Source organism: Typopeltis vanoorti, chromosome 5 (assembly GCF_054136105.1).
Source record: "Typopeltis vanoorti isolate ZY-2024b chromosome 5, IOZ_Tvanoo_1.0, whole genome shotgun sequence".
NCBI classification, from domain to species: Eukaryota; Metazoa; Arthropoda; class Arachnida; order Uropygi; family Thelyphonidae; genus Typopeltis; species Typopeltis vanoorti.
In genome coordinates this window covers 12,373,010-12,385,859 of record NC_143553.1, presented here as the reverse complement: position 1 = coordinate 12,385,859, position 12,850 = coordinate 12,373,010, and the positions used below count along the sequence as shown (strand labels likewise).

The 12,850-nt window shown below is 36.3% G+C and overlaps 1 protein-coding gene across 2 annotated transcripts in view; it reads left to right on the top strand.

Annotated features, from left to right (window-relative positions):
• Positions 1-3,342: 3,342 nt before the first annotated feature.
• LOC150106226 (gamma-tubulin complex component 6-like) overlaps positions 3,343-12,850 on the top strand; it is a 909,633-nt gene continuing 900,125 nt past the window's right edge. For both annotated transcript variants that reach the window (XM_090392253.1, XM_090392252.1), the window contains exons 1-2: positions 3,343-3,633; positions 6,549-6,732. In XM_090392253.1, coding sequence (XP_090248379.1) covers positions 6,567-6,732 — 166 coding nt within the window. In that variant the 5' untranslated portion in view covers positions 3,343-3,633; positions 6,549-6,566. The remainder of the gene's footprint in view (positions 3,634-6,548; positions 6,733-12,850) is intronic.

Here is a 12,850-nt window from a genome sequence, read left to right as displayed (position 1 = left end):
TTCATCCAGGCATATGTTAGCAGAACTCCAGTCCGACCATAATTTGATAATGGGAAGAACAAGGAACCTTGTAAACGCCAGAAATAGAAAGAAGAAGAAGCGGATCCTTAGGAGAGCGCAGAAGATGGAGCTTGGTGGTTTTTTCCATATGATTTTGTGTAAGGTATCCAAGGCATGATCTGCTAGACCTGACTGACCGTTGTTGTAGCAGCAGATGTATTTTTTTATATTCATCCAGGCATATGTTAGCAGATCTCCAGTCCGACCATAATTTGATAATTGGAAGAACAAGGAACCTTGTAAGCGCCAGAAATAGAGAGAAGAAGAAGCGGATCCTTAGGAGAGCACAGAAGAGAATCCACCTTCAAATGAGGTTTGAAAGCAGTGCAGAGATTATATTTCTTCAAAAAAAGTTCTGGCTATTTTTTCTGAAATGTCCCAGACATAGAAAATAGTATTAGCATTACTGTAGTCTTTATGTTGATAGGAATGTGAGGGGGTGGAAGGGATAGATAATTTGAAGATTTTTTTTGGCATTGTAACCATTGGACAGAAAGGTTTTGCCTTTTCTGACCAAGGAAAAACCTTTTCAGAAGAAATGCAAGTTCTCCTGTAAAGGAAGTTTGGGTAGAATATAGGTTGGATGCTCTGTTGGGAAGGGTTTGATGATCCCATTGTTGAGAAGGGTTTGATGACCCCATTGTTGAGAAGGTGGCTGGCGGAAAAGTCTATGTATGTGCCGGCCTGGTTAGTTAACAACTTCAAATTTGAAAAATAAGAACTGTACACTGCAATGGATACCAGTCCATGTAAATATTGAAGGCAATGAGAGAGAGTACATCTAAAATAATACGTAAGTTATATGACAGAAAATTTACGTGTGGGCAAACAAAAACACAAGCGTTAATTGTAAATGTTTTGGCTCCATTTGCAGTCAAACAGTTCAAACTGGAAATGGAGAAAGCAAATTATATATATCTATCCTGGTTGACGCTTCAAACCATGGTGCTTCCAAATTAGTGCCATTGATAGTTCGATATTTCGTTCCAGAAAAAGATGTTAAAACCATGATTCTAGAATTTACAGACCTTCTTAGTGAAAGTGCAGAACAACTTACTGCTTACATATGGGATTTGTTAAAATCTTGGAAGATGAAAGATAAAGTAATAGCCTTGTTAGAAGACAATACTAATACTAACTTCGGTGGATGCTCAAGAAAGGAAAGAAACAACGTGTACCACAAATTGAGAACTAGGTTTGGTCCCGGATTGATTGGAGTTGGTTACTCAGCTCATATTTTAAACAATGCTGTGCAAACTGCAGCTGATCCATTACTTGTAGAGACATTGAGGCTGTTATAGCTAAAATATTTCAACTCTTTTATATATACTCTGTAAGAATCCAGTCCCTAAAAGAATTTTTTTAATTTGTGGACAATGAATATAAAAGAGTTTTAGGACACTCGAAGACAAGGTGGCTGTCGTTGCATCCAGCTATCAAAAGGTTGAATGAAATGTATGAAGGACTTAAAGCCTATTTTCTTTCAATAGATAAATCTCCGACAATGTTGAAGATTTTTACAGAACCCAGTGTCGAAGTTGTTTTCTACTTTTCTGAAATTGCAATGTGTAATGTTCCATACTACTATCAGGAGCATAGAAGGAGAAAGTATCTTTCGTTGAAGCACAGTCAATTATACAGTCACTGGTTGGAAAACTGAAATGAGAAGAGATGAAAATATGACAACCATCACCGAAAAGAAGCTACTTCGTGAGTTGCAAGAGGAAGGATTGATTAGTGAAAATGCATTCCAATCTCATAAAATTGATTTCTACAACACATGTGTGTCATATATAAAAGAATGGTCACAGTATATGCTGAAATTAGACAGTATGTCTTGGGTGAAACTGAGAACAGCATTATGTTGGGAAAATGTTCTTCAAACAGTCCAAGCTATTAATCAGGCCGCTGCCATATCAAACATCGTTGAATCTGATTTGTTTGATGAAGTAATGATAGTGAAATCAGCTCTGAAGTCCAAAGAGGATAGTGAAGTGAAGGACATGTTGAAATCCAAACATTTAGATGAAGTCTGGGTGGATCTCTTAAAAATGTTGAAGGAGAACTATCAAATTTAAAGAAAGTAGTGGAGTTCGTTATGTGTATCTCTGGAACAAATGCGTGTATCGGAAGATTATTTTCTCACATGAACGCAGTGTAGACTGATGAGAAAAACAATTGTCTGTAAAAACTGTAAAATCAATGCTTATTGTAAAATCATTCTTCAGTGAGGATTGTGTAGCTTTTAAAAACAAACAATTGTTAAGTGAAATTCATTCTTCAGAAAAGTATTGCAAGATGAGCAAGACTGATTGATTAATAAGAATATTGTCAGGTGAGAAGAGCATTACTGTATTAACAATCCATTTTGTATCTATAATAGTAAGTGAAAAACCATTTGAAGGCAACTTAAAGTGTCTTAATGAAAATATGCAGCCTAACAATTTAATTTACTATTTGTTTACTTATACTTAGTAAAGTGTGTGCGCATAGTAAACCTTACCACGCACACACTTGGAAATTTAGAATCATTTTGTAAGACTGCCATATGTGATGGATGCGCATACTAAACTTTCACCCTCAGTCATAAATGTCCCGTATTTTTTTCCAATGTATCTGGGATCCCTATATAAAATATGCAAGAACTGTCCAGGAGTCGAACACCTGCCCATATCTATTCTTGTCCAGCAATTGCTGCTGCTCTACAGAATATAATCTCATGGTCGTATCTAGTAAGTCTTCTAAGGACTCGACAACAACAATTAGTTACTGTTAAGTTAAGGGGATAATAAATCCCTCATTATTTTAAAGCCGGATATGAAACTCGGAGATCGAAATCTAAGAGTTTCATGCTGAAGAACTATCGGCGAGTCCAAGCGTAAGTCGTCACTTGGGTAGTACAACACTATGGCAACTCGTGTCAAAGGTGGAGCAAGATCCGTCACTATCCTTAATATTTTCTCATGATGTAGAACGCAGCTCCTAGGAGATGTATTACTGTTTTACATCATGAGGAGAGGTCACTACCCAGACCGGTTTCGACCTTTATTGAGGTCTTATCAGTGAGTAGATAGACCTGGAATACCAAGGCTTAAGTGAACCGAACTTACATAAATACCCCTAGTAACGAATTGCCAGACCGGTATACCCATATATTATTAATACTACGATAAAGAGACAAGAGGCTATTTTTCAGGCGGCGTAAATTAAGTTAAGGGGATAATAAATCACGCATTATTTTAAAGCTGGATACGAAACACGGAGATGGCTTACGCTTGATCTCGCCGCTAGTTCTTCGGCATGAAACTCTTAGATTTCGATCTCCGAGTTTCGTATCCGGCTTTAAAATTATGAGGGATATATTATCATCCCCTGAACTTAATTTACGCCGCCGGAAAAATAGCCTCGTGGCTCTTAGATTAGTTACTGTGTTCTCTTCACTTTTGTATGCACCTAGCTTTCGTTAAAACTTCCGGTTCCGCTTCAATTATGAAGTGGGGGAACCTTCGTTATTACGCGTTGTCTTCACGGCGCTTAGCTTGAAAGCAGTAATACATCAGTCAGTTCAACTAAGTAAGTCTTTTTAACTTATGCATTTTAAACATAGCTAAACATTAAACTATACTGTTAATCTTGGATACAGTAAACTACAAGCAAATCTGACTACACTTCATAAAATGTTAACGCTACATGTAAACAATGCATAAGTATATACACATAAAAACAACCATTTATTCGGGCATTTCCACAATATAAATGTACAAACAACCGAAAATGTTAATTTGAAAGAGGATATTTAAGTTTATGTTAATTTATACAAACAAAATTTTGTAGAACATCTGTATGGTTATACTGATGATCTACACTAGAATTGAAGCTATACTAGCCTTGCTTCACGTGGCCTAACGCAATGAATGTACATATTTCCACATGCTATCAGAGTAGAGTGTCTGTGATTAATAATGGATGAAAGCGTTAAAAACGGAATTACTACAGAATTTGTCATTAAAAAGCACAGAAATCAAGATTACAGTAATCTTAGTTGAGATTGTATTGAAATATGCATTTGTGATAAATCCACCTCAAGGGTTTTGTATTCTTCTTATTTGGGAACTTCATAGTGCAGTTGTAAGGATGTGGCAACATTTCATCTTTGATTTCAGAGACCCAGGTTGAAATTGTATTTAGGATGTTTGAAATCTTTATAAGCCCTTCTCATCTAAAACATAGTTTGCAGTTTCATATGGACATATGAAATCCAAGAAGTTATTTTTCCTGAAAACCTTTTATTACAACTAATGGACCTTATTATTATTATCATTATTGCACCGTCCATGGAGATGACAGACTCATCGTGGGAGGGTCATTCAACTGACAACATATTTATCATACCGAATCTTAAAATCCTTAACACTCCTTGCATTAACAACACATTCTGGAATGCATTCCATTCACTGATAGCTTTCCATATAAAAATCAACTCCTCACACTCTTACATAACTTACAAGGATGATCTCTGTTATTTTCCCCCTCACCTTCTACTCTTTTTATCATCTCATCTGGATTAATCTGATAAAATCCTCTCACTGACTTAAATGCTTCTATGATATCATCTCCTTTCCTCTTATCCACCAAACTCTGCAATCCATATTTTTTCAATCTCTCGCCATAGCCAGCAGTCCAAAGTCCTGATATTGTCTTAGTCACTTGCCTCTGGACTCTCTCCAATGTCTTCACATTACACTGAAAACCAGGCGACCTGATTTGAGCACAACAGTCAAAGTGTAGTCTGACCAGTGCTTTATACAGTGGCACAACCACTTTCTTATTCCTACATGTTAGAGTACTTCTTATCATAGTAGCACTATGATGTGCAACCTTTGCAGTATTAGCAATATGCCGTCTAAACGTCAGTCTTTTCTCAACCATCACTCCCAAATCTCTAATCTCATCCACTTCCTGCAGTACAGCACCATTGATATAGTACACAGCCTTATATTTCTGCACTCCAAAATGCAACACCTTGCACTTATTGATATTGAAGCTACAACCCCCACTCCTTTGTCAAGTAAAAAGTCTATTCAAATCTTTCTGAAGGGAATTAACATCAGCAGTGTGCTACTTATATTTCTTCCCAATTTTGCATAATCAGCAAACAACTGAAGATCCCCAGTCAGTCTGCATGATATATTGTTTACATATAAGTTAAACAGCAGTGGCCCAAGAACAGAATCCTGGGGTACACCACTGGTTACTCTCCTTTTTTTGAGGCACAGCTCCATCATACACCACCTGCTGGTATCATTCAGAGATTGTATATGATTCTCCCTTATCTAACATACTTGTTACCTTATCATAAAATGCAAGTAAATTGCTAAAACAGTACCTGCCCTTTACAAATCTATGCTGACCATCATAAAGAATGCTATGTCCATTAACCCAATCCTGTATTATTCTATTCCTAACCTGTCTCTCCAATACCTTGACCACAACTGCAGTTAGACAGACTGGTCTATAGTTGGAGACTTCTGTCCTAGAACCATGCTTGTGGAGTAGTACTGTTTTGCCTTCTTTCCACTCCTTAGGAACGCTACCCACTGCAAGACTTTCATTAAATAACCAGGTCAAGGGTATAGCCAACTGTGGAGCACATTACTTAAGAATGCATGTGATATATCATCCATTCCCACAACCTTATTAACATCTAATCCAACCAACACTGGACACACCTGATTCTTTCACTTCAAATTCTCCTAACACTTGCTTCCCATCTATTTATTGCACTGCATCATTTACAGCAGTATGATATATGCTGGTAAAGTGCTCATTCAATAACTCCACTATATCCTTTGCAACTGTTATTCTGCTGTCACAACTATCCACTAATGTCGACCTGCCATAATTATTCTTTTTCTTGCTTACTACAAAGCGGAAAAATTCTCTTGAGTTAACCTCGGCCTCACTAGCCAGTCTCCACTCATACTGCATCTTTTCTTTCTTTACCGTGCTCGTCACCTTTCTAGCTTTCACTTTATACTCTTCATGGATCCAATCACCACCAACTGTTTTGTACCTTCTCCATAGAATTTTCTTTTCCAGCACAGTTTGCTTCATTTCACTGTTCATCCATTTCACTCTTACTCTATTTACTTGCTTAACTCTTGGTATGCAGTTATACGTTGCTTTTGTCTGATACTGCCTTGTGAGTTTCCATGCAGTGTCTACATCTTTCATGTCCAGCTCATCTATCCAACATGCTGATACTGACTGACTACAGTCAGTTAGCATCAGTCGCAAAAGTCAGATAATAACAATACACTAGCCTCGGCTTAGCAATCAGTAGAATACTTATTGTTTAAACATTTCTTCATAATCTGAAATAAAACTGTAAGCTACTGCCATCTTAAATTTGTTTTAATTTGTTGTAATCTTGATATTAATTAGTATTATGCAATATATTCACTGTGCATTCATATTCTTTCCAATAGGTTCATTTTCATTTTGAGATGGAGTGCACTGAAAGTTTTAATGGCCTATTAACCCAACTCTGTGAACTTTTTCTATATAGAAAAGCACATAGTGATATTTTCATACGGACTGAAAATCAGAAGAATTTGCTGAAGAAATTAAAAAGCAAGATGTTTGGGATACTTCTCAAATTTCATGTACAAGGTATTCTGCCTTTATATATGTACTTTTTAAAATATTGAAAATTATCTTTAATGTCATTTCCAAAATAAAAGGAAGCCATTTAACTGGCACAGTGGCATTCATTACTTGCCTTTTGAGTAAGCAGCAGTTACCAGATTTATGCTGATAATTTATGCCTCCTCTCTCATTTACACTACCTTTTTATATATATTTTTTAACCATTGAAAATTTTGGAGCATAGCTTCCTGACAACTGTTGAACTACCTAAAAACCTCCCAGAGACAAGACTTCAACAATGGCTTGCACTATATCCTGAAAATAATACTGGAATTCCAACAGCTGAACATCTTCCACGTGGTGCCCACTTGGACTGGAATACTTGGAAAAGCCTAAACAGACTCCGTACGACAGGACGCTGCAAACAAAACCTCATCAAATGGGGCTACCTCACTGGCTCAGACAATTGTGTGTGGGACAACCCAGTCCATGGAACACCTTCTTTCTTGTCCCTTTCTTCCATTGTCTTGTGCAAAAGAGGACCTTATATCCTGCACAGAAAGAGCAGTTGATTGTGCAAGATACTGGAGGAACATCTGACCATGTTTATTGTATATAAGTTATGTATAGTTTCCTTTTTTTCATATTTAATTATTATTCCCTGTATAATTCACCTACCAAATCTAAGCTAATCTCATTGTAATGTATCCTAATTTGTTGTAAATCATGTTGTACCACTTACTTACTACTGTACTACTTGTGTTTGGATACGAAATAAATAAATAACGGTGTGTTTCATCTGATTTCTCTGTGTCAGGGGACCAAGGACTGTATATTCACTCATAGCTCAGTGGATGTGGCATTTGCACACCATGGGTCTTAACCACACGAAGGAAGGCTTCTTGGTTTTGAATTTAGTTGGTGACTAGAAGATATTTTTCTTAGCCCTTTTTCAACCGGTTCTCGAGTTAGTCGATCTCTGGCATGGGCAAGCGGGTTTTTTTCTCCCAGAAACTTGGTTTTTTCGCCCCGTAAACTCAAGAAAATCCACCGTAGAGCCTACATTATTTCAGACATTAAATATGAGTATTAGGGTTAGGGACCACGAGATGATGGCACTTGTTGAGCCGTCTCTCTTCACTGCGTGCCGCTTAATTAGTGATAGCCTTGGGCCAGCTATCTCTGATTGGATACCAGTGGAGATTGAACTGCCTCAGTCTCCAAAAGTTAGATAGGGCTAAAAATGGCCTCGTGTACTCCCTATATATGGGAATAAAATGGCTTTAGCTGATTTATTTATTTATTTTTTATAAGTCTCAGATCCTATCCATAGACAATAACCTTATCATACTCTAATGATTGAAACTTCAAGATATTCCATAACTAATGTGTTAAACGTCATTCTCAACTGAGTGTGAAGATTTAATGAATTTCAGTACCATAACTCAGTCATGTCTTCTTGTAAATAGGCTTATACATTAGTAACACACGACTATTAAATTATTTCAGGAATTTACAACGTATACTGAAATATTAATTAATAAACATTTCCTATATTTTGTCATGTCATATCGCCATCTTCATGGGAATATATAACTATGACGTGCATGCAGGCACTACAAAGAGCAGAAGAGAGAAAACTAACTTTGTTCCTAGAGTCCTAAAGGTGCCCCTAGCAGGCTATATTGGGTTGTTTTGGCTGTTGGGCTGTAGTTCTCAAGATGCAAGCTTCCCAAATTTGGGGCAGTCTCGTGCACCCAAATTTGTTGAGGTTTGGAAAGTTTTTTAGAGCTGAGGCTGATTCCATGAACAATTTCTTATATCCTTATATAAGAATATAAGAAATTGGCATCCCTTATCCACTCCACCAAAGACCAGCCACTTCCCCTACCCTTGCAGCTGTAAACTGTCCTATTTTGGCCAAACAGGCAGAATAGCAAATGTCAGGATATCGGAACACAAAGACTACATCTGGTTTTACCAGTACAGCCACTCTGGGCTTGCAGAGCATGCTCTGGATACCCGCCACAGAATACGTTGGAAGAAAGCCACGTTATTACACCACAGCAAATTTAAATATGAAAGATTGTTCATGGAATCAGCCTCAGCTCTAAAAAACTTTCCAAACCTCAACAAATTTGGGTGCATGACACTGCCCTAAATTTGGGAAGCTTGCATCTTGAGAACTTCAGCCCAACAGCCAAGACAACCCAATATAGCCCACTAGGGAGCACCTTTAGGACTCTATGAACAATGTTAGTTTTCTCTCTTCTGCCTCATTTGCTATTTGTAGTGCCTGCATGCAGTGCCATAGTTTGATGTTCACATGAAGATGGCGATGTGACATTGCCAAAATATAGGAAGTATTTATTAAAGTTGCTTTTAATTAACATTCCAGTATATGTTGTAAATTCCTGAAATAATTTAATAGTCAGTCCTATCTTATTTCATGGCAAAAAGATCTTACTTCTCTCCCTTTTACTTTTGATAATATTCCAATCTTTAGTCACAATCCGTTTCTCTTGGGCTGATTTTTGTCTGTCCCATCCTGGCAAAAGCTCATTGCATTCATAGCCTCTTCAGCATTCAAATTTTATTCACTGTTTGTTCAAACACTACTTTTTGTCCAAAGTTTTAGTACTTTATAAATCCAAATCTGTCCACCCTTAAATAACTTAAATAACCTAAAATACTGTTCTCACAGTTGGGATATCATGCCAGAAAACCTCTCTTGGTTATCTGATTCTTTGCAAAAGGTGGCAATCTATTTAAGATTGCCACCTTTTGGTAATCTTAAATAGATTGCCAAAATATTCCAGAATTTTTATTCTGGAATAATTCCAAAATATTCTCTTAATTTTAATTTTTTTTTTTGATGAGTGGTTCCCACTCATAAAAGGTTGTAAGCCTATAGTACATTAGCACTGTGAGTGAGCTAACGATTTTTTATTCTATATTTTTTATTAATGTGTATAATTTTTTGTATTTTTATTTATTTTTTACATAGTCTGGAAGCTGTGCTGTAGAGATGAAACATGGAATTTTTTAAGACACTTCAGGCCTCCACTAAGCAGGATGTGGTTTCACACCAGGCAATGAAATTCATCTCTCATCTAAAGACAGTCACAAACTTCATTTTTTTTTCTCTTTTAGGTGTTTCTATGGACACTGCTCCTCTGAACTGGCTACTACCATTTCTCCGTATACCATCCATATGGTTTAACTTCAAACTTATTACACCAAGTTCCTGTTCTCTTCTTTCATTCCACCTTCTACCTATTTTCTTTTGAACAATCTTCTCCATAATGAATACAACCTCCAGCTCTTAAAGTACTCATTAGCAGATTTCTTCTTTCTCCCTAATTGCTTGTCCACATTAACTATTTTGGTCTAGGTTTTGTGACTTTTCATGCGTGAGGTTGACACAAACAGCTTTCATGGATGGTTGCTTATTTCTCTCCCTTCTCCTTCCTCAACTTTTGAAAAGTATCATTGGGTAAGCTTCTGTTAACAATTAACACCCCAGTCGGCCATGACGTCTATAGACGTCCATCAAAATCTGGATAATTCTGTAACACCTATTGAATAACATGGATAAGAAGTGCAATTTGGTCTCACTATTTCATCCACCACGGCCAGTAGCGAGCTTAATACTTCTCGGTCATATCACCTCTTTCTCTTTATAAGCCCTGCAAATTCTGCAGATCTGCTGTTGTCTTTGCTTCCCCACCTCTGAATTTCTTGAAGAGTAGCTCATCTCTGAGAAATGCTTCAACAAAATCTATGCATAGTAGTCTGGATATCTAATCATGCAGATGTATGTGGCCAAGTGGATAGCTTCTCTTCATTCAATAGGCTGTTATTACACAGACTTCTCTCTTTACTAGAGCTAAAAGGTTTGTACCACAAGTATTGGTTTCTTTCTACTATTCTAAATTTATTTATTTCTAATAGTGTTCCCAAAATCTTAAACAAACCTCATTCATTACATTCACTTATCTTAGTCTCATCGTAATGGAAATGAAATGTTCCTTGAACCGAGATCTTTTCATCTCCTCTATGTTCTATAGTGCATCATTGACAGTGATGGACTGTAGAAGGTAGAGAAGATGAAGAGTTTCCAATATGCAAAACCTTGCATTTATCACTCTAACTGACATACCCATGCTTTTAAACACATATCCAGTCTTTTCAGATTATTGTGATCTTGGTTCAAGGAGCACAGGCACTTCAGAACAATCATTCTTTCTAATTTAGCTACAAAGACTTCAATATTCCAATGCACACCACTCACATTATCATTAGCATTCAGACTAACAGCATTGGTCCAAGTACAGAACCGTGTGGGGCTTCATTACTAATTCTCTTCCTGAGAGATACAGCTCAACTGCATACAATGCTGTTAATCTCTGTTAGAAAACTATTCTTCTGTTCAATCAGTAATGAGTGCTATGTTGCAATATTTATTTTTATCCTACTTATATACCAATCTTCTGGATTTCTCTTGAAGATATGGACTAGTGATTACTAACAGCATGTTCCAATATAAACGTGAAAAAGTTCACATGGAAAGAAGACACAAGAAATAAGAAGAGCCTTATTGATTGTTATTATTGACAGCGATATCTTCATGCTGGTTTGGTATTGTATTCAGAGGATTTGAAATTGGAAGTGATCATCACTTAGTTTTAAGTAGGATAAAAATAAATATTGCACTGAAAAGGACAATATATAAGAAAGTTTTAAAAAGTATTCAAGGTGAGCAGCTTTTACAAGTAAACTGCAAACTCAACTATACAAACATTATTCAAGAAAAAAATAACAGTTAAAAAAAAAAACAACCACCTGACTTTGGAATTTCACTGACAGACACTGGAATAAAATGATTGATTGATTAATCCAGAAGGCATTGATTGTGGTGAACTTGTTTGCAAAGATAGAAAAATAAGAACACCTTGTTGGACACAATAAGTTAAAGCAGGAGTCCTGGAAAAGAAGAACACATACTGAAAGCCCTTTGCAAATAAGTCTGCAGATGTCCTAACAGAATACAGAGAAAAATGTAAGAGAGCTGAGTTATGGTAAAAGTAGCTAAACAAAAGTTTCATGACTTGTTTAGCTACTATTATTTTTATGTCTATTTAGCCTATTTTGTTTAGGAGTACCCCTTTTTTTATAATGTCATCGACTTTTTACTCAAATTTTTGGGCATAACTGATGTTTTATATGGACAGATATATGAAAAATATATAGGAAGAAAAACTGGACATACCTTTATGGGATGTCCGATTTTTCTTCCTATATATAGAGTAATGTAAAAGGACTCAAGGATGATAAAGGTGACATGAAAACTGAAGATAAGAATAATTTAGATGTCTGGAGTGATTATTTTGAAAGGCTGTTAAATGAAATAAGAAGTGAAGTGATGTAATAGTGCTATGTTGCATAATACTGAAAGTCTGGTCTGAAGATCACATTCCGAATGATCAGAGAAGAGCTCTCATAGTTCCATCTTTAAAAAGGGAAATTAAGCGGTATGTGAGAATTACAGAGAAATTTCTCAACTAAATGTTCACGGTAAGATTTATGTAAACATACATGAGAAGAGATGAGGAAAATTGTGGAAAAGAAATTTGGAAAAGAACAATCTGCATTAAAGCTGCGACCACCAAATAGAGGATGTTCAAGATCAGATTTTTGCTTCATGACAAATAGTTGAGAAACTATTTGTTGAGAACTGTGTGACTATAACAAGGATTTATACTTAAGTTTTTTGTAGATCTAGAAAGGGCAAAAAGGGAGCTTAGAGAAAATATTTTCAAAATGCTACAGTTATATGGGGTTAATAGAACATTATACAGAGCAGTACATAGTCTATATTTGTCAATGGTTAGAATTGAAGGAAATACAGGAAGATGAAATCTAAAATATAAAATAAGATGTAAGATAAGAGTGTTTACTATTTCCACTCATTCATCATCTATGTGGATCACATTATGAAAGAAAGTAGCATTAAATCTGGTATTAGAATTGGAGATATTATACTTAGCTCTTTGCTCTATGCAGATTATGATGTATTCTTAAACATATCCAATGCAAGTCTCCACTCTCCAGCCAAAAGGCTGCAGGTTCGAATCCCACC